The following is a 23,144-nucleotide window of genomic DNA, read 5'->3' on the forward strand; positions in this document are numbered from 1 at the left end:
GAGTCTTTGAACGATAATTTTATGATCACAAATTGTAGTGAACATAAGTCTTCTTGACTCATTGTCTTGTGTGTACTTCTTAAACATTTGTAAGAAGTTATTTCCTAACAGGATGTCTGCTTCTGTATCATGGAAATAGATTGGTGGTTTTTTAACCTTGTATCAGGGTGTTTGACCTGCTCCTCCCATAAGGATCTCTGCTTGTTTTATTCCTTTGCAAAGAATTAAAATTTTTCGAGAGAAATCTCGTCCAGCAATTTTTGGCAATTCTTCTTCACATTCTTCAGGGAAGACTCCCCTTTTTGCTGTACAAATTTCTGCTCCCGAGTCAATATAAGCTGCAAAGTATTCAGCCTTATATTGTTCATACAACATACCAATCGGAATGTATATGGAGAAAGGACTAGACCTGGCCAAGGGCCGGGTTGGGCCCGGACCCAGCCCGTGGTCAATGGGCCGGTTAACTGGGTCAACGGGCCCAACCCGGAACCGGGACCGGACCGGCCACTAGGCGGTCCGATCCCGGTTTTCCCTTAGGAAAACCAGCAACTCGGCGGGTTGGACACGTGGCGCCCATCAGGGCGCCCATATCCAACGGCCACTAGCAAGTGGCCGTTGGATCATTCAACGGCCACAATTTCGTGGCCGTTGAGATCAACTGCCATGATCTTGTGGCCGTTGTCGACCCGCTCGACCCGTCGGGTCAACCGTCTAATTTTTTTTTTTTTTTAAAAAAAACCTACTTTTTATGATTTTATCTATAAATACTCCCAACCTCCTTTCATTTTGTTTACACAATTCTCTCTTCATTCTCTCTATTCTCAATTCCTTTTAATTTCTTGAATTATCAAAAATATCAAGTTTCGATTATTGGTTTATTGTCAATTGTTGATTTATTTTCATATTTATACAATTACAAATGTCCGGAGCGGGATCAAGTCGTAGGGGTGACAAAGGAAAAGGAAAGGAAAAGAGCATCATACCACCCAAGGTTGAGTATCCTCAATTCAATGTCGATGGATTTGATCTTGAATATTCCGATGATGAAATTCAAGAAATTCGACAAGAGGCGCAACAAAGACAACAAGTTGAACAACCACCACCACCACCACGTCAGCATGCAAGTCAAAAAAGTATGAACGATCCGGCGGCCTCTCAAAGACAAACTCGAGCGGTGCCTCGCCCGACATCCGATATCTTCACCAAACACTTCGACAAGGTGACGCTTCCCTCCGGTGATTTGCAAGCCAAATGCAAATATTGTTCAAAATGTTACAAATTTAAACAAGGAGGTGGTTATGGAACTTTGACGCGGCATATCGAGAAAAATCATCCGGTGGAAATTGGTATTGATCGTGGTCAAACTCAAATTCCGGCATTCTCTTCTCAATCGGGTAATGAATCTCAACTATTTAAATATAACGAAGCTAGATTTAGAGAAAAAACGGCTAAATTTTGTGCGGTTGAACAACTTTCTTTTAGTTTTAGCGATAAATTATCTTTTGAAAATTGGCTTTCTACAAGTGCAAATCCTTCTATTAGACGTATTCCAAGAAATAGTCTCAAACGCACAATGAAAAAGTTAGTCGTTGATCAAAAGAAAGAATTAATTAAGGAATTTTATAGTTTGAATAATAAAGTTTCTTTGTGTTCCGATATTTGGAGTGATCATTGGCAAAGTTGTTCATATTGAAAGAGTGGGTGCCCAGTGAGCCAACTTGTGGCTATGGGCTTTGATGACTCTTTGTACAAACGATCTTTTGTTTAATATAATTTACACTTTTATTAATGGCAATGACTTTATATTACTTCATATTGTTATATTGTGATATACTATTGTTGTTTTGATAAAGACCTTGAATATACTATAGTGTATGTAAGATGTGGTAGAACATGGGGATGTCTATCATGAAATACATCTTATAGTCACTGTATGTTCTAAACTGTTCCTAGTCGATTGAGCCGTCCGATAATAAGGATAAGGATCGCTTGAGTTTGAGACTAGCATTTGCGATGCGGAGTACCACGTTTCATTGGTAGGGAACATGGAGATGTTCGAAGCATGCAAATGGATATTCATAGGATGAATAATCGAACTACCCTATCCGGACTTTCCAAGTGGTTATCACTTATCGAGTGGATAAAGTCCGCGGTTTTGGTTGTACACCATTAGTCCTTACTACTTGAAACATCATGGAGACTCTATATGCTAGTACTGTGCTTTGACTCGTTTACTGACTCTATGGGGGTCATCAGGTGTCGGGATTGGGTACAGTTACAACACATATAGGAGTCGATGCATTGTTGTCAAGGATTCACCACATACTTGCGAGTGTGGATATCCTATGCGATCTGAGGAGATATTAGTGTGACGAATCTCTGGCCAGAGTACTTGATGTGATTTAAGAAATGGTTTCTTAGTAGCACATGCGATGTCACTAATTTGATCTTCAAGATGTATTGCATAGTTATCGAATCTTGAGCGACTCTCGATATACCAATGGTTGTTGATTCGATCGGGATATATGGATGAAGGGACCGTACTGTACGCTAACCAAAATCTACTGGTTCTTGTAGGCACTATCAGTGATACCTAGGGAATCATGGGGCGATGTTGCTAGGCGCTTTACCATGATTCGTTGGGCAAGTCGGAAATCGTTGTTCCGAGTCACAAGGAGTTGTGAGCCCACGGCTAGCTGTATCCCTGAACCATTGAGGGTCACACAGTGTAATGGAGTTTTTAATCCCCGTTGAGATAGTTAAATTTAAAGAGTTAATTTTAATGAATAAAGAAGTTGGACTTCTTAAATAAGAGTAAGGGAGTAGGATTTCCTAAAATGACATAGGGATGTACATTTTTGGAAATCACTGAATTCGGATTCAGGAAAATTTATCTTGACTTTAAAATGTGCAGAAATGGTTTCTGTGCACATTGGTAAAATCGGTTTATCAATCGGAGTCACGATGAATTTTATATTAATTTCTGAACATGCGGGCTTTGCTTGTCGGGCCTCAACTTATGACTAATGGGCCCTAAGGTGTTAGTGGCCTGCATTATAAATAAGTTATTGCAGTACAGAAATTAGACACAACAGGTCATTATTTTGAGAGCAGAATTTTCGAAACCCTAGCCCCTTTCACTCTCACAATTCGGCCGCCCGTCCTTGCTCTGTCAGAGAATTTCCGGTCTGTGATTTTTAATTGCAGTCAGGAATAACGAATCAGATTCGTTTAATCTCTTCGCAGAAAAATTTCTGATAGATTTTCTAGTGCAATCTATCAGAGGGATTTAAACCCCATTCGTGGACCTGATTGAAGGAGTTCATCAGTTCCTGGGAGAGACAACAAGAGCAGATTAATTCTGTTGGTGTCCAATAATCTCGCTTTGAGATTGAAGGTAAAATTTAATTAATTGTTATTTGAATTTTACACACACTTATAATTTAATCGTTGAATGGTTGATACCCACACCATGGAATTGTTCCATGATAAAATTTTTAAACTTCCGCTGCACCGGGTATCAATCATGATTGATCTGAACTCCAGTTTTCCAATAGTGGTATCAGAGCCAGGTTGCTCAGATCAAACGATTAAATTAATCGATTGTACAAAAATTTTTTGAGTCTCGGTTTTTGAAACAAAATAAATATTTTTAAATAAAAAATTTTTCCGGGGCAAAACCCGGGCAGCAATTGGATCGCTGCCCGGTGGGGCAGCAATTGTTGCTGCCCCGGGCGGCGCACGGCGCCGCCCACGGCGGCGCACGGCGTCGCCCAGGGGCGGCGCTCAGCGCCGCCAGGGCAGCGCTGGGCGCTGCCCAGGGGCGGCGCCAGGGCAGCAACTGTTGCTGCCCTAAAGGGGCAGCCGGGCTGCCCCGGCCCGCGCCCACGGGTGCGGGCCGGCCCGGGAGTGTCCCGGGCGGCCCGCGGGAAAAAATTAAATTTTTTATTTAAAATTAATTTTAATGTGTTAAAATTTTATTTTTGGTCCGGTCAAAAAATTGTTTTTGATTGGTTCACGAGGCATCGGATCGAATTATTCGAGTCCGAAAATTTTAAAATTGATTTTTGGATAAATTTGAATTTTTGGAAAATTTTAATATTTTATCCTTAAATTGAATTTTGAAATTAATTATTTTTGGTACAATTGATGATAAGATTTGATCTTATGTATATATTAAGTAAAATATGATTTTATCTATAAAATTAGATTCTGTAGATAAAATATGATTTTATTTAATAAAAGGTAAAATATGATTTTATATGTAAAATATGATTTTATATATAAAATATGATTTTATCCTGTTTAAATTTAAATTGCCATATGCATGATATCCAATAAATTAATTTTGAATTAAAAGTTATTGGATAAGGATGATCGATTGCCATGACCAATTTTGTAGGTGTATGTTAGGAATTTACATTTGTTTTATTGTTGTTGGTTTTATTAATGGGCCTGGTTTATGGCCCAATATGAATGTCATATGTAATAAAAGTGGGCTTGGTTTATGGCCCGTTCCCACCCCTAAAATGTATCCCCTACTTGTCATTGCTATTTATTGTAAATACATTAGATTTAGTGGGAGATCAAGATTTGAAGATGGTGGGCCCAGCAGACAATAAAGACGAAGAAATGTAAATTGGAAGCTAATGTAATAGGATTGCATTGCATACTGCATATTACCTAGAATTGGACTAAGACTCGTGATTGGCAACCACAAGTCAATTAGAAATGAAATCGATCATCCTATATATAATATATGATATTATGATTGTATGCATGTTTTAGACATAATTGTATGAATCCGGTAAGCATACAATAAATTGAAAAATGATGAGACAAATTTTCATAATTAAAAATCCCTCATTTTAAATATGATTTAAAATTGATATCAAGATAAATAAAGGAAATTTAAATTTGTTTAAATGTTCCTACCTTCCATCAACGGTCAATGTATGTGATGCTACCCGCGGATACGGTCCGGCTCATATTATTGGGGGGGCCCGTCCGTCGGAAAGCTGTACATTGGATCGACACATGTTGTAAGTTGGGTGGAACTCCCATGGGATCGGCTCATATTATTGGGGGATCCACATGGCGACCGTCCATCACAACTTAATATTGATGGGTCATCTTGACATGTCACTATAAACGGCGTCATATTATTGGGCCCTTATTGGACATGAGGTAAATACATGGGGGTTGCTTTGGAAGCAATTGGGCTCTACCTTTTGAGAATTATGGTTGGCTGATATTATTCGGGACCATAAGTTTGTCAATTGGACTCCATGTTCTCACTAAGGAAAAAGTTTCCCGTTTTCACTAGAGGGTAGTGAAATCGTTAAAATAGTGGGAGTGAGATTCATAAAATTAAATTCGCCTATTTTATGTCTTAGTAAATTGCTTAAACAATCATTGATATATGTCTGTTTTTCTTTTCAGTATTTCATACAATGAATTCGCGTAATCCATTATTCTCGATCCTCGAACAAAACAAGTTGACTGGCGCAAACTATACGGAATGGTTCCGGAAGTTGAAGATTGTCTTGACTTCGGAGAAGATGCTCTACGTGTTAGAGAAATCACCTCCGAAGGAAGCACCAGCTGACGTAAGTCCGGAGGAATTGGCCAAACTTGATGCATGGTGGGACCATGACATCAAGACCAAATGCTATATGCAAGCCTCGATGTCTGATGAACTCCAGAGGCGATTTGAGGACACCGTGAATGCTGCTGACATTCACGCTCAACTCAAGGAACTTTTTGGGGCTCAATCGAGGGCTGAAAGGTTCGCTACTGTTAAGGAGCTGATGACGTGTCGCATGCATGAAGGGACTTCGGTCCGTGATCATGGGGTACGAGTGATTTGGCTCATACAAAAGTTAGCGACCCTTGATTTGGTGTTGGAGCATGAACTCAACGTGGATTTACTGCTTCTGTCTCTTCCTTCTTCGTTTGAAGGATTTGTGGTAAATTTTAATATGAACAAGATAGAGGCCACCCTTGAAGAGATGGTCAATATGCTTGTGACATATGAATCCACACTTAAGAAGGATAAGCCAGCTTTCTTGGTGGGCTCCTCATCTTCTGCTAAGAAGGGGCCAAGTATGAAAGGCAAGAAACGTTCTGCCCCACCCAAGAAAGTCGAGCCCGAGAAGAAGCACAAGATAAAGGCTTCAAACAATGGAAATCCAAGGATGTTTGCCATTACTGCAAGAAGCCCGGTCATTGGAAGCGCAACTGCAAGGAATATCTAGAGCAGTTGGGAACTGCAAAGGGTATGTTCTATATTGAAATAAACATTTCACTTAATACTACTTCTTGGGTATTGGATACCGGATGTGGATCTCACATTTGCAATGATTTGCAGGTGATGACAAGAAGTCGCAGGCTTAGAATGGGTGAGACCCAGCTGAGGCTCGGGAATGGTTCCAGAGTTGAAGCTACAGCCATTGGAGATGTTTGTTTAATTTTGCAGAACGGTTTTAAGTTATTTTTAAGAGATGTTTTATTTGTTTCGGATTTAATTAAAAACAGCATGTTTGATATGTCTGATATTAACTCTCTACCTACTTGTGAATCCTGTCTAAAAGGGAAAATGACTAAATCTCCTTTTAAGGGGAAGCCTGAGCGTAGTCAAAATCTGTTGGATTTGATCCATACAGATGTTTGTGGACCATTTAGAGTTGGGACTCAATATGGCCACACCTACTTCATTACCTTTACTGACGATTATTCAAGGTATGGGTATTTATATTTAATGAAATATAAGTCTGAAGCATTTGAAAAGTTCAAAGAATTCAAGGCTGAAGTAGAAAACAAGCTAGGTAAAAGTATTAAAGCACTTCGATCGGATCGAGGTGAAGAATACTTAAGTACCGAGTTTTTGGACTATCTAAAAGAGAATGGGATTCTCTCTCAGTGGACTCCTCCTATGACACCACAGCTTAATGGTGTATCGGAGCGTCGTAATCGAACTTTGTTGGACATGGTTCGATCCATGATGAGCTTCACTGAGCTTCCACCTTCGTTTTGGGGCTATGCGCTTGAAACGGCGGTATTGTTGTTGAACAACGTCCACACTAAAGCAGTGGACAAAACACCATACGAGTTATGGAATGGCAAAGCTCCTAAGTATTCGTACTTAAGGATTTGGGGATGTCCTGCTTACGTGAAGCAGACAGTGGGAGATAAGTTGGATAGTCGATCCAGCTTATGTTATTTTGTAGGGTATCCGAAGAATTCAATCGGATATTATTTCTATTATCCTGCTGAAACAAAGGTGTTTGTTTCTAGGAATGCCACCTTCTTGGAGAAGGAGTTCTTATTGGATAAGAAAGGCGAGATGATGGAACTCGAAGAAGTTCGAGAAGAACCCGAAATACAAAATAACGATCCTACACCTCAGGAACCATTGCTGGACACGCCTGCATCTAGAAGATCCGAGAGGACTTCTAGACCTCCTATTCGACATGGTCTTCTTCTTGAAGGGGATCAAGATGAACCCGACATTGGATGTGATCCAAGAAACTTCAAGGAAGCAATTTCTGATGCGGATTCAAATTTATGGCTTGAAGCTATGCAGTCTGAATTGGATTCAATGCATACAAACTAAGTTTGGTCTTTAGTAGATCCTCCTGATGGAATTGTTCCAATAGGGTGTAAATGGATCTACAAGAGAAAGCTTGGGCCTGATGGTAAGGTATTGACCTACAAGGCGCGATTGGTGGCGAAAGGTTACACTCAAAGACAAGGAGTTGACTATGATGAAAATTTTTCACCAGTTGCAATGTTCAAGTCCATAAGAATCCTTATTGCCATAGCTGCATGGTATGACTATGAGATATGGCAAATGGATGTGAAGACTTCTTTTCTTAATGGAGACATTAAGGAAGAAATCTATATGAAGCAGCCAGAGGGGTTCACATCCATGGGAAGCGAGCATAAGGTATGCAAGCTTCAGAGATCAATTTATGGTCTAAAACAAGCATCAAGAAGTTGGAACCAGAAATTTGATGAAACAATAAAAGATTTTGGTTTCATCAAGAACCAGGAGGAACCGTGCGTGTACAAGAAAGTAGTTAAGGATGCTGTGACATTCTTAGTACTTTATGTTGATGACATCCTACTCATTGGGAATGATGTAGGGATGTTGCAGTCAACAAAGATATGGTTATCAGGTAGATTCTCGATGAAGGATTTGGGTGAGGCATCCTACATTCTTGGGATACAGATCTATAGAGATAGATCTAAGAGAATGATAGGACTCACTCAATCAACCTACATCGACACCATATTGAAACGGTTTTCAATGGATGGGTCCAAGAGAGGACATCTACCCATGTGTCATGGAGTTTCTCTATCCAAGTCTATGTGTCCCAAGACTGATGAAGAGATAGAGAATATGACACATGTACCATATGCGTCAGCTATAGGTAGTATCATGTATGGGATGATATCTACCAGACCGGATGTAGCATTTGCTCTGAGTGTCACGAGCAGATATCAAGCTAATCCCGGTCAAATGCATTGGAAAGCCGTGAAGGACATTCTTAAGTACTTACGAAGGACTAAGAATATGTTCATGGTATATGGAGGACGAGATCTGAAATTGGAAGGCTATACCGACTCTAGCTTCCAAAGTGACGTGGATGACTCGAAGTCAACCTCTGGATTTGTGTTCATGCTCAATGGCGGTGCTGTCTCTTGGAAGAGTTCCAAGCAGGACACCACAGCGGATTCCACCACTGAGGCTGAATACATTGCAGCATCAGCTGCTGCTAAAGAGGCCGTTTGGATGAGGAAGTTCGTCCAAGAGTTGGGCGTCATTCCTGAATTTGTTGGTCCAGTCCCGGTGTACTGTGACAACACGGGTGCCGTTGCTCAAGCAAAGGAACCAAGGTCTCATCAAAGATCCAAACACGTACTGAGGAAATACCACATCATCCGGGAGATTGTGGAAAGAGGAGACATCACTGTCGAACGAGTGGCCTCTGCAGACAATATCGCTGATCCGCTTACTAAGCCCTTGCCAGAACCATTGTTTGACAAACATCGCGAAGCAATGGGTCTACGTAGTATGACTAGTTGGCTATAGGGCAAGTGGGAGATTGAAAGAGTGGGTGCCCAGTGAGCCAACTTGTGGCTATGGGCTTTGATGACTCTTTGTACAAACGATCTTTTGTTTAATATAATTTACACTTTTATTAATGGCAATGACTTTATATTACTTCATATTGTTATATTGTGATATACTATTGTTGTTTTGATAAAGACCTTGAATATACTATAGTGTATGTAAGATGTGGTAGAACATGGGGATGTCTATCATGAAATACATCTTATAGTCACTGTATGTTCTAAACTGTTCCTAGTCGATTGAGCCGTCCGATAATAAGGATAAGGATCGCTCGAGTTTGAGACTAGCATTTGCGATGCGGAGTACCACGTTTCATTGGTAGGGAACATGGAGATGTTCGAAGCATGCAAATGGATATTCATAGGATGAATAATCGAACTACCCTATCCGGACTTTCCAAGTGGTTATCACTTATCGAGTGGATAAAGTCCGCGGTTTTGGTTGTACACCATTAGTCCTTACTACTTGAAACATCATGGAGACTCTATATGCTAGTACTGTGCTTTGACTCGTTTACCGACTCTATGGGGGTCATCAGGTGTCGGGATTGGGTACAGTTACAACACATATAGGAGTCGATGCATTGTTGTCAAGGATTCACCACATACTTGCGAGTGTGGATATCCTATGCGATCTGAGGAGATATTAGTGTGACGAATCTCTGGCCAGAGTACTTGATGTGATTTAAGAAATGGTTTCTTAGTAGCACATGCGATGTCACTAATTTGATCTTCAAGATGTATTGCATAGTTATCGAATCTTGAGCGACTCTCGATATACCAATGGTTGTTGATTCGATCGGGATATATGGATGAAGGGACCGTACTGTACGCTAACCAAAATCTACTGGTTCTTGTAGGCACTATCAGTGATACCTAGGGAATCATGGGGCGATGTTGCTAGGCGCTTTACCATGATTCGTTGGGCAAGTCGGAAATCGTTGTTCCGAGTCACAAGGAGTTGTGAGCCCACGGCTAGCTGTATCCCTGAACCATTGAGGGTCACACAGTTTAATGGAGTTTTTAATCCCCGTTGAGATAGTTAAATTTAAAGAGTTAAATTTAATGAATAAAGAAGTTGGACTTCTTAAATAAGAGTAAGGGAGTAGGATTTCCTAAAATGACATAGGGATGTACATTTTTGGAAATCACTGAATTCGGATTCAGGAAAATTTATCTTGACTTTAAAATGTGCAGAAATGGTTTCTGTGCACATTGGTAAAATCGGTTTATCAATCGGAGTCACGATGAATTTTATATTAATTTCTGAACATGCGGGCTTTGCTTGTCGGGCCTCAACTTATGACTAATGGGCCCTAAGGTGTTAGTGGCCTGCATTATAAATAAGTTATTGCAGTACAGAAATTAGACACAACAGGTCATTATTTTGAGAGCAGAATTTTCGAAACCCTAGCCCCTTTCACTCTCACAATTCGGCCGCCCCTCCTTGCTCTGTCAGAGAATTTCCGGTCTGTGATTTTTAATTGCAGTCAGGAATAACGAATCAGATTCGTTTAATCTCTTCGCAGAAAAACTTCTGATAGATTTTCTAGTGCAATCTATCAGAGGGATTTAAACCCCATTCGTGGACCTGATTGAAGGAGTTCATCAGTTCCTGGGAGAGACAACAAGAGCAGATTAATTCTGTTGGTGTCCAATAATCTCGCTTTGAGATTGAAGGTAAAATTTAATTAATTGTTATTTGAATTTTACACACACTTATAATTTAATCGTTGAATGGTTGATACCCACACCATGGAATTGTTCCATGATAAAACTTTTAAACTTCCGCTGCACCGGGTATCAATCGTGATTGATCTGAACTCCAGTTTTCCAACACATATATGGGTATTACATGTCATTGGATTGATAATAATTGGAACATTCAAAAAAGGTTGCTTGCATATAGATGTTTCAACGAATCACACACGGCACAAAATATTTCGCAACTTATATTTGTTATTTTAGAAGAATATGGTCTAACTACCAAAGTTTTTTCAATGTCTTTTGATAATGCTAGTGCAAATACTTCTAGTATTAGTGAGCTTATTGAAATATGTAAACCATCACTAGGTGGAAAAATTTTTCATATTAGATGCACATGTCATATTTTAAATTTGTGTGTTCAAGATGGACTAAAAAGTTTAGGCATACATATTCAACCAATTAGGAACGCTATTCATTATTTATGGACGCATCCTCAAGTTATGAAGCAATGGGAAAAATTTTGTAGAGTAAATAGTATGAAGCCTAAGCGGTTTGCACGAGATGTTCTAACTCGTTGGAATTCAACATATAAATTGTTATTATCCTCTTTTGAATATAAAGATTTATTATGTACATTTTTTCATCAATTTGTTCAAGCTCATGATATTTATTTGTTTTCAAATCAATGGAACATATGCACTAGTATTTGTGAAATTTTAAAAGTTTTTAATGATGCTAGTGACCAATTATCCGGTGTTTATTACCCTACTTCACATTTAGTTTTAACACATTGTTGCAACATTGCTTGTATTTTTCATGAACATGTTAATTCTAATGATAGTGCTTTATCTCAATGTATTCTCGTCATGAAAGCAAAATGGGAAAAATATTTTTTGCTCATTCCTGAAATTTTTTTATGTGCTTTTGTTTTAGATCCTAGACTTAAATTAGATGGCTTAAGCGACATGTTAACATTATATTATGAATCTTTGGAGCCTATTGCGGAAACGATTCCTTCTATCTCATTGATTTTGTTTAATATTAAAACTCATTTACTTGATATTTATAATGAATATAACATCAAATATGGTGGACAAATTGTTTCACATGAAACACAATCCACTGCAACTAGTAAGGTTTCTTCTAAACTTACTAAAGCACAACTTTTATTAAGGGAACGGACGAAACGTCCACGAGGATCATCAAGTTCCAGTCAGAAACTTGAGAATTATTTTACCACTACTTTTGATTTTAGTAATACAGATGAGGAAAACTTCGACATTTTGAGATGGTGGTCACAAAAAACACAAATATATCCAATTTTGGCTATAATGGCAAAAGAAATTCTAGCTTGTCCGGTTTCAACAGTTACAGTGGAGCAAGCATTTAGTATTGGAGGAAATACATTGGACGAGAGACGTTCTAGCTTAAGGCCGGAAAACTTGAAAGCCCAATGTTTGCTCAATGATTGGTCAAAAGCCGCTACTCGAACACAACATATTCAAAGTGATGAAGAAGACCAAGATGATATCGAAGGAACATCCGGAACTACGACGGGAGGAAATGAGAGTGAAGTAGAATAAAATGTAATAGATTTGTAATATTAAGCCATAAGATATTAAGATGTTGAAATTCTAATATATTGTTTATTTAATAAATGTAATAAATTTTCATTATGGAGATATAAAATATTTGATTGAGATTATTTAAAGTGTGTACAACATTTATTATAAAATGAGTGCGAACAATATTTGATAAAAAAAATTTGTGTTACAAATATAATTGAATCAATAGTTAGTTGAAAACCATAGTTCTAATAAATATCATAATTTTGTGTAAATTAGCCATTTTGAAAAATATAGAATTTAATGTAATGACATATTTAATAAAATAAAATTTGAAAAAAACTATAATAATGCATACCTTTATAGTTTGAACTTTTCTTTCTTTCTCCATTTTTTCATTTCTCATCCGTCTTTTATTATTTGTAAAAAAAAACAATTTTCTCGTCATTTTCAATAGCAACTTTTGTGGTGCTCTTTTCATCGATTATTTGCCACACTTTCATAATTGATTGATATAGATAAATGTTTTAAACCTAAAGTTACTATTTTGTCATGACATGACTCACATTGGTACGACAATTATTTAATTTATTCGATTAAAAAAAATAGAAATGTAAAGAAATAAGTGAGATAATTAGTAATAAAATCATAACAATTTATAGTTACGTAAATTCCATGTCAAAATCGACAAAACCCAACATCGCTTGTTCTGTCTGGTTTTAATTTTTATTTTCTTTATATCAAAAACATTATAATCAGGCCTTTAATTTCGGAAACTATTTGCGCCATAACACGCTTTTCCTAAGAACAGGTTGGTATAAATGGCTAACCTAGTGAGTCATAAAAATGCGTGGTATTTAAAAAACTGGTTTTGAGGCAGCTAAACTAAGCAGACGAGTGACCTCGACAAAACATTACTCAATTGGTCATAAGACAAATGTTTCCAATTTTTGTTCGTTATCAAAACACAATCTTTTCGAACATCAACACTGTTACAGCATGTACTAATATACTCGTACTGCATAAAATTTCATTTAAATAATCAACACAACAATATATATACAGATAACATGCAAGGAGGGAGATACAAATGTATCACATTACAAATAAACTTTTTAAATCATTTTTCATAAAAATGGATTAAACAAAATTGTGAATGAACCAAGCAAATTGACCAGAATAGAAAACCGACACGGGAACACATAACCATCCCATAACAAGGTTAACCTTGTCAATCTACTCAAGATATGGAGAGAAAACTGTCAAAACTTCTTGGTACACTGGCTTCTTGAAATCCACTGCCTGTCAACAAAATTTTAGGAGAACATTCCATTCAACATTCGGATGAGAGGTTAATGAAATGCCACATGCTAGATCCAAGTATCCATTTTAATTTGGTCACATTGAGTGTACTTTTTTACTTTGAACCTCGCATATCCAAATCAACTTTGGATTACTGGACCTAGCATTAGGGCGCATTGAATAGTCCTTTAAAAGTTTTTTGAGGTTCAAAAGGAAACTAACGAGATCAACAATTTGTTGCGGCGACAACCATGACCATTCACCAAACTCAGCCTTCTCAGTCCCATCACCTGAAAGATTGATCTCTTCATCATGTCCGGTAAATTTTAAAAGAAACCTGTAGTATTGCAAGTTATCAGCATTTGGTAAAGACTACAAACAGAATATAATTATGAGAAGTCAGAAGTACAATAGTGTAACCAGAAATGGCATGAGTGCTCCACTTCAATGACAATACATTAGCCAGGCCATTTTCTCTGTGTATTTACCATTTCGTTTACACTTACAAGACCCCTATGGTAGCTCGATTTACTCTCTCTCTCCCCCTATGGTAGCTCAATTAAGTCTCTCTCTGAACTTGTAGTCGACAATAGTTTAATTGGATGAGCTTCACCATTGTCATCACTATTTGATCTCTCATATAAAAGCAGTTCTTTAATTGAGTAATTTATTTAAAAAGAGGGGGAAAAGGAGGCATTTCGAGTTTAAATTTATCAGGATCGTATAACGAATCCCTATCTGTTCAAAGGGAAAATAAAAGAGGTGTAGATTTGATCTATGGTCTACTTCAATCCGAAAATTGGGAATAAAAAACTGCAACTTAAGTGAACTCAACCCCGAAAGCAGCAGCCAGCAGCATAAAGAGTCCACTGTTCAAAATTGAGTTTACGATGGTTCGAGTAGGCACAAGTACTTACCATTTCTGTGCTTGACCTTTCCAATCTGAACCCCATTGCTGCTTAAGTTTTTCCCTGACTTCTGGAGGGAAATCATACGTTAACCAATACGGCACCTGAAGATGGAATTGTCTTTAAGACTAGCTCAATGATGCATTACGCCATAAAGCACGTTGAAGAAAGGGTCAGAATTTTTCGAATTTGGACATATCCACAGAATAAAAGGCTTCCATTTTGTTCGAAAAAACTACACCTTTTCGACTTTCTGTTTAACTTTTTCAATGCCTGAACTTGAAAAATGTCAAAGAATATATAAACTAATTAAACTTCAACCACTCATACTACAATTTACTGTTGAATGAACATTTTTCAATCGTGCTGAATAAATTTTTTTTGCTAAATGTAATCAAAGCTCCTACACAAACTATCTTTAAATCAAGTCCATAGCTGGTAATGGGGAACCCATCGTCGCTGACAGTAACGAGAAAATTTATGCATTTCAATGCCGAATCTCTTCCCCGGCCGTAAGGTGTTAAAAAAAGTGCACCACAAGACAAGTACAAAATTAATCAAGATAGTTTTCCGAATAGTCTTTGAAATCTCATTAAGTCCTCTTATTAGCCACGGGGAAGAACAGAATGGGGGCAAGCACCTTTAATTTCTATCGCTTTCCTTATCAAACCTTATTGTCTTTTTCAGAAATAAAAACTCGTAAAGTCAACACATCGAATTGAAAAAAATTGTACCTCAGCCACAATATCAACAGAGGTAACTCCAGTTTCTTCTCTCAACTCCCTCATGACGGCAGTCCTAGGATCCTCATTTTTATCAATTCCTCCCTAAAGAACCAGATTGAACTGAAGATTAGCATAAAACAAAACAAAACAAAATCCACCAATTAAAATTTTGGGTTTTACGTAAGTCCCGTCGATTTCTCAAATCCCAACCACATTTTCGTCAATATAATATCCAAATCTGAAACTCACCTGAGGCATCTGCCAAGCATCTGGTATATCAAGCCTGGAAGCAGCAAAAATCTAACACAAATCCACATAAAAATCTATCAAGACAAAGACACAAAGCCAATAGAAATTCAAGAAATAAACATCGACCCACCTTTCTAGATGGGTTGATGAGACAAATCCCGACATTTCTTCGGTAATCTTGAGGTGGGTTTTCCATGGATAAGGATAATGGAACGAATGTGTTGGTTCGTCGGAGGAAAAGAGAAGCTGGATGAGAATGAAGGAAAGGTCGAACGAAAGTCATAACGCTGTCTTACTTTGCCTTGCTTTTAGTCACGATATGTAATTACTGCAATGCCCTTCCAAAATGAAGTGGTAAAAATAACAAAATCTCGCATATATAACATTTACATTTGAAAGTCTAATTATAATTATAAGAATTTTAAAGTGTACTTATTACAAAAAATAAACAACACAAAAACTTCAACTGCCAAATTTGTGAGATTAATCTTCAATTTGGGTCACAAATAAAAAAAAATTATTTTTTATTATAAATATCTTACGAATAATGATCTGTGAGACTGTCTCGTGTCTCGTAAGACAAACTCAACAAACAATTGTTCAAATAATCAAAATTTTACTGAATAAATATTATGTGATGAAAAATTAGAATAACAGTGTACGATAATTTTTTTTCAAACATATATTTTATAAAAATATAATAAATCTTTCTCAAGTGTCTAAAAAAATAATTTAAAAAAAGCGGGTCAACCCGGATTCACTCGAACCGGACTTGATCTACCTAATTTCTTTGGATCAAATTTCGGGTTCTACCCGATCAAACCCAAACCCAAAGGTATCCAAGATAAAAACAAAAACGTGAGAGACCTAATCTCCCAATACATAAAATTGAGTATACAAACCTATATAAAAAATAGATGACCATGTATTGGTAATTTGGGTCAATAATAGAATCTCGTGTTAATTTTAGAGGCACCTAGGTGTGTTGCGCACTATGCCCCAAAGAACCCGTGCGTAACTCTCACACTCTATAAGATCTTGGACCTTTAATGTCACAGGTCACCATAACATAACTAGGTGGCTCTCGGTATCCGATCGTCCAAGAAAAAGAGTTGAGGGTTCCAACCCTCGCCGGAGTAAGTTATTTTAGAGATTTTGATGAATATATTTCATATGGTTAATCCAGTCTTACAATTTTTCATTTCTTTTTGCTCTACTGATTCGATCCATAAAGCAGACCGAGTAAACCAATAAGAAATACCAAGAAATTTTGGGATACCCTCAACAATTATTTCATTTATCTTATCAACGCAGTCAACATATCCATCATCCCACTATCTCCGACACCACCCAGTGCAAATCGAACAAAAATACTCGCTACGAGAGCAAATCCAACTTTCGTTATCCCCTTCCACCCATCTACGTAGGGGACCAACAGTAAAGAGTCCGCAACCGTCAACATGTTCATCAACAATTGAAACATTTTCATTCTTATTTTCCATCTCAATTTAGTCATATCCAAATCCGATAATTTTACAAGAGCATTGGGCCCACACCCAATGAAAGGAGATGTTATCGCAAAGGTGATGACCCATACATTGTTATTTACCAATTTATTCTCCATATTCGTGTTCAAATATAACATGAGTCAAAGATAATTATATATTTACGAAGATAATTAAAAAACAAGTCCCCATCCTCGCACCGAATACAAAATCAGTGTCCATCCCCGCCCCATTCTCTGTTATTTTAATCTAGAATTCTTGATCCCCGTCCCCGCGGGGACTTAATCCCCATAATTTTTCTCATACCCAAAATTATATATAATGGAGCACTACGAAGAAATGATTACCGAATTAGCTTTCTTGGCTTAATGGCTCTTATTTTAAACCATGAAAAAATTAATATCGTCTCATTTCATATTAATTAGAAACTTCAAAAATATTATTTTTAGTAAAGCACGTGATTAATTATGTGACGACCCAAAACCAAATTTCCATGAGAATATTATAGATATATGTTTAAGAATTTGGCAAGCAAGGAATTCGGATCAGTTTCAGGATCCTTGGATGTGAAAATGGTGTCTCAAAACAAGGAAAACAGAGTTCAGTTACTGGTAATTCTATAAAATAAATACGAACCTGACCAATCAAGAGTTTGGCAAGAAAGGCATTCGGAACAGTTTCAGGATCCTTAAAACTATCTTTTTTCATGATATCATGGACCCTAAAATGACAGTAAGTAAATATGAATGGCACATATGATGAATACCATTGAAGGTAAATTTGCCAGAAATACATGAGAATAAAGTATGCATGAGCAGGTTTAGCAGTCGATTTGGCTGAAGAGGTCAAATCTGATTGATAAGATTCCAGCATTCAATTTGCATGAAAATTAATGTCTTAATGGTCAAATCAACAAACCTCTCTGCAATTTTTGAGTATAAGTCAGAAGGTTTATCTTTGGCAACTAAATTGACAGCAGCAGCTTCAAAATGAAAACAATCAGAAAGCCAGCAAAGAGATATGTGATGTCATTTAAAGTTTTCAAGTGAGAAATCAAGAGGCCCGAGTCGATAATGATTAAAGATACAATAAAGAGCATTCAAAGGGTTATTGAGAGGCCAATAGATAATAAGCAAGAAAATGGAAAAATGCAACTTAATAGCAATTTAGTTGAAATGACTCGATCTAATAAAATGCTAGGATTTTTTTAAAAAAATACTTAAAAATAAATAATAATAATAATAATACATATATGCCCATACATATATGTATAAATACTTAAAAATAACATTTAATTAAAAACATGACAAGTAACATAACTGAGTATCAGATAACATAAAATCTTATAACATTCAAAATTTAAAATAAAATCCCAAACATCAATCATCTCAACATGCATGCGAAATAAAAATTAATATTTTAAAACCATCATAAAAATGTAAATGAGGAATAACTTGTTTAAAAAGGACTGTAATAATTTCATGACATAAGAGCAATAATAGCATCGGTCACGGGTGCCGTCTGCGTGTGAACTCATAGGCCCTCACCGACGATCGGAGCAATCGTGTCACCAAAATCATCGTACTCACTTGCACCATATAAGCGTATTGAGCCTAGAGGCCCAACATGTTTTATCTCATAATAACAAGGTTTAAAAATCACCCAAGCACATAATCATACTAATACATATATTTACGTGAACATGCATGCATGATCTTAAAGTAAAGTATCATGAATAACTGACTGTGCATACATCATAAATAACATACTTAACATACTTAACATAGTTGAACATATCATCATTATAAACGGTCTATGGTTATATCCATGAATGTGACTGAATCTGTGCCGACTGATCAGTCTATAAAACCAACATGTGTGGCGGTGAATAATCACCTCTATGCTGGTAGTAAACTACCTCTGAACTGTGCTGTCACATCACTTCAATTCCCATCATAAAAATATTTTCTTGCTCAACTCTTAATCATGATTTCATAAATAAATTATTTTATGTATGCATGCATTTCAAATATGTCCGTAATATACATTTAATTAATTTTCATAATATATATATACTTATACTTAAATTAACTTTCATGCATAAAATAAATTAAATATATATTCCGGATTTAGTAAATTTTTAATGGGATTGTCCAAAATGCTGGTCACCTGGACTTAAGCTCATACATTTTAAAAATGGCCCATTAGCATAATATAAGCCCAAACATCATAATTAAGCCCAATAATCATGTTTAAACCCAAGTAGCATGCTTAAGCCCAATAGAAAGTTCTTGGCCCAATAACTAGCCCAAGCCCAATATAGTTCTTGGCTCAATAACTAGCCCAAACCCAATAATAATCACCGACAAACCCAATAATTCCACAGATAGACCCAATAATTCCCATGGACTCTCAAGCCCATGAAAATAATTGGAAGATAAATTAATTAAAAGCTCAAATTAATTTTTTAAACAATTAACTTAGCCCAAAATACCACTTAATCTAATAATCACTTAAAAATGAAAATATACGAACCCAACTAACATAACCCGAACCTGAACTCAACTAACTCGACCCATGACCCGACGGATCCTACCCGGACCCCAAGCCCGACCCGGCCCGCCAGAAAACCCAACAGCCTGTTTCCCCCTCTTCACCTTGCTCTCGGCCATGAGCAGCAGACTTTAAGGGCTGCTGTCGCCCTACTCCGTCCACCCCTGGCCGGAGAACCACCACCACCACCTAGCCCACTTCAATACGTTTCCAACAAGCTAAAAACCAACCCAAACTGACATCTGTAGAAGGAGAACGAACCAAAACAACACCGCCTATTTCTCTGCTCGCGCGCAGAACACTAGTTCCGACTTCAGGCCATTCGGACGCCCATATCAACTATCGGCCAGAGAACCACCTGTAATACCTTACCCAAGGTCTTGGGGTTCTAACCCAACTGGAATCACCCTAAAACACGCCCTGTGGACCGGGAACGAGCCAATCTCCCAACCTCGCTCAACCTGCGCGATCTGCTGCGCATCAGAAGATATGGCTTCGGTTCCAGCCCTTTCCAACCTTAAACACCGAGACAACCAGAGTCTAAGGACCCTAACACACCCCTCTGAATCTCAGACCAGCAGCCAGCCCGTCTCCCATGGCAAAAACGTGAGCTTTAGCATGAAAAACAAGCCAAACAATGAGTTTTTCATGTTCTAACCAAGAAACTTCATCATAATCGTAAATAACATCAACTAATCAATGAAAATTGACATGAATGAATTAAATAGCTTATATGGAGTTCAAGAAGAGAATTCAACATGCCTTTCACCAAGACATAACAAGATCGAAGCCTACAAAGCGTGTACAGTGCTCCGGGACGAACAGATCTTCAAACTTGATTAAAAACCTCAAAGATTCGGCTATGGTGGATGGTTTTCAGATGAAGAAGAGGGAGGAGAAGCTGATGGAGGCTGATGAAGAGGATGAGAGTGTCGGCTGGGGTGTTTTAACGTGGTGTAGGGTAGGTTTTAGGGTAGAGTTTTTAATATAATTATACTTAGGATGAATAATTAGTTAATATACTAATAAAAATATATTTTAAAACTCCTAAATATGCTAATAAATCTGACTTTAAGAATAAATCCCGAAATGATAAAATAAGGGATTTTAAAAGGTCTTAAAAAGTCATTAAAATAGCTTATCTTGGAGAAAAATAGGCTTACATATATATCTATAAATATTAATATTACTATTTTCATGAAATAACACCTTAAAATAATATTTTAAGGCTCATAAAAATCTCATAAAATATTTTGGATGAAAATTCAACATTCCGTTCGTCCACGATCCCTTCTACGCGATCAAATAAACATTTACTCAAAAATCCATAAATTTCATATTTGCGGGTTAAATGTTAAAATATAACTTTAAATCATGCATATAATTCACATAATATCACATAAAATCGTTTAACCCAAAATTCTAAATTTTAAATTAATTATTTTCCTAATTATGCATGCGGATTTACGTAGAAAAATACCGGATGTTACATTAGCAGACAGATCCATCATATGTCAGTGCAAACAAAGATAATTCACATTGAATCTTGGATTACAACATAAACACAGTTCAGCCATAAACAGATACTTCAAGAAAGTGTGCCGCTGGAATTTATTTATTATTATTATTTTTAATAAAAAAAAAAGAGTTTCAGGAGTTAAACTACTTCAAGAATAAAACTTTTAATTGAAAACAAGAGTTTGCTGTCTCATCCCCAATAGCTAAAAATCATGAACGCAAATTTTAGGCACACAAAGTCCTCCACAGAAGATAAACAAACATGAAAAAATGGCTAAACACTATTCTCTTCCAATAGCCGCATAGTGCTGCAGGCCATTGCAGGAGCCATCCCACATTAGAAAACCGAACAACAAATATTAAGATCACTAGAACAATTGACATGGTAAAATTCAAATGATCAGAAAAAAATCACAACAGAAGTCGAGGGACAAAAATAAGGGGAGAAAAAGGAGAACGCGATATTTTGGAAGGACGAAAAGCGAGTGATGGTAAATAAAAATCCATTAAACTAAGATCTAAGGTATATACTGCTCAAGTCGTGACTCGTGAGCAACATCAAATAAAATTGTAGAGGACAAGTTCTATATCTTGTGCCAAGACATTTCCCAACAAGAAGGAATTAAAAGAGAAACCCAACTTAAAGTTAAAAAAAAACCGGGAAACATTGACATATATATTTGTAAGTAAAACATAATAAAAAAGGAAAACCCGAATTTATGTATATAAAAAAAGGGACCCGAATTCATGTTTTAAAAAAAAGGGAAACATCTTCCAAAACATGTAAAACCCAAATTGATACCAAAATAGAGAGATTTAGACCTTGGGCTTTCGAAACATGGCATTGGCGAGGGGTTCCCGGCGGTGGTGGACGGTTGGAGATGCAAATCGGCGGTGGTGGATGGCTGGAGAAGAAAGGGGATTGCAGCTGTGGTTTTTCTATTTTAAGATACCTAATCAATACTTTTTTAAAGTTATTTGTTCAAATATCTTACTTTATCTAGCAAGAATTAACTTATGTACAATGATTTTTTAGCCAAAATCATTTTACGAGGCAACCCAATGGCATTTCTTATATCAAACCAATGTCGAAAATGAAATAATCATGTACAAGAAAATATATATAATCAATGTTCAACGGAAAACCAAAAAATAAAAACACTTCCGAACAGATTCCGATATTTCAATATTTCAAAACTTATGACACGATTTTCATGGAAAAGATGACAATAAAAAAAATGAATAATATAAAACCTAAGAAGGTAATTAACGCAGAATAAGATATAAGAGATGGTGTGAGGACAATAAATCCAATTTACAAGGTACCATTCAAAGCATTTCGAGATTTCAGAGACATTACCTTACACAGGAACGATGATTCTTCAAATCTATGCTCTCAGATCAACACGATCTTAGGGTTACGGAAATGCACGAATCAATTCCTGTCGTTTCCCATTGTGCTGGTCGGCGATGAAGAACACAAGAATGAAGGGATTTGTAGGGTTATGGTCTTACAAAAGCGAGTACGTTGATTTTATCTTTTACTTGTTAATTAAGTTTGAGGGTTTAGAAATTGTTTGTTGATGTTTTGGTCTATTTTTTAAATGCCCAAAAATACTCTTTACACCCACATTTTTTTTAAATATTTTCTCCTATCAAAATTTCTACCACAATTTTGACTATCTCAAAATTCACTATGTTGATTTTTATGTCATTTCAACTTTTTCACCTCCCACATCTTTTACTTTTGAGAAAAAAAAAACATGTTGTTTGTTCGTTACACACGCAATGCGTGTGCCCCTACAGCTAGTTATTATTTAAGTTTCGGGTTATTTTGGTAAATGTATGTATGTAATCAAGTGGGACAATTTCAATCCATGCGAAAACACGTGGAAAAGAAATCAAGGTCTTACGGTGGATATTAAACGATCCATGTTACATTTCAACTACAAAAATTCTTTCAAACATCGGTTT

General features: G+C 36.9%; 1 protein-coding gene across 15 annotated transcripts; it reads right to left on the bottom strand.

Annotated features, from left to right (window-relative positions):
• Positions 1-13,449: 13,449 nt before the first annotated feature.
• On the bottom strand, positions 13,450-22,692 carry LOC140894512 (nudix hydrolase 26, chloroplastic-like). Of its 15 annotated transcripts, none has more exons than XM_073303029.1 (9): positions 22,531-22,690; positions 18,018-20,263; positions 17,736-17,820; positions 15,725-15,840; positions 15,595-15,645; positions 15,355-15,447; positions 14,630-14,724; positions 13,935-14,049; positions 13,450-13,712 (listed from the first exon to the last, which is right to left on the bottom strand). In XM_073303029.1, the coding sequence occupies exons 4-9, from the start codon at positions 15,788-15,790 to the stop codon at positions 13,647-13,649; spliced, it is 486 nt and encodes a 161-aa protein (XP_073159130.1). In that variant the 5' UTR covers positions 15,791-15,840; positions 17,736-17,820; positions 18,018-20,263; positions 22,531-22,690; the 3' UTR covers positions 13,450-13,646. The 15 variants fall into 15 exon arrangements, with proteins under 15 accessions (XP_073159130.1, XP_073159124.1, XP_073159125.1 ...); XM_073303023.1 differs by having other exon boundaries at positions 15,725-15,932; positions 18,018-18,081; positions 22,531-22,689; XM_073303024.1 differs by having other exon boundaries at positions 15,725-15,922; positions 22,531-22,689.
• Positions 22,693-23,144: the final 452 nt, after the last annotated feature.

This window comes from Henckelia pumila, chromosome 4, assembly GCF_033568475.1.
Source record: "Henckelia pumila isolate YLH828 chromosome 4, ASM3356847v2, whole genome shotgun sequence".
NCBI classification, from domain to species: domain Eukaryota; kingdom Viridiplantae; phylum Streptophyta; class Magnoliopsida; order Lamiales; family Gesneriaceae; genus Henckelia; species Henckelia pumila.

Bases quoted from the DNA above. Each gene is read 5' to 3' on its own strand.
- LOC140894512 (XM_073303025.1), bottom strand. From the start codon at position 15,877: ATGACTTTCGTTCGACCTTTCCTTCATTCTCATCCAGCTTCTCTTTTC. The intron at 14,725-15,354 runs GTACAATTTTTT...TTCCATCTTCAG, and splicing joins CTGTTGATATTGTGGCTGAG to GTGCCGTATTGGTTAACGTA. The intron at 14,050-14,629 runs GTAAGTACTTGT...GCAATACTACAG, and splicing joins AAAGGTCAAGCACAGAAATG to GTTTCTTTTAAAATTTACCG.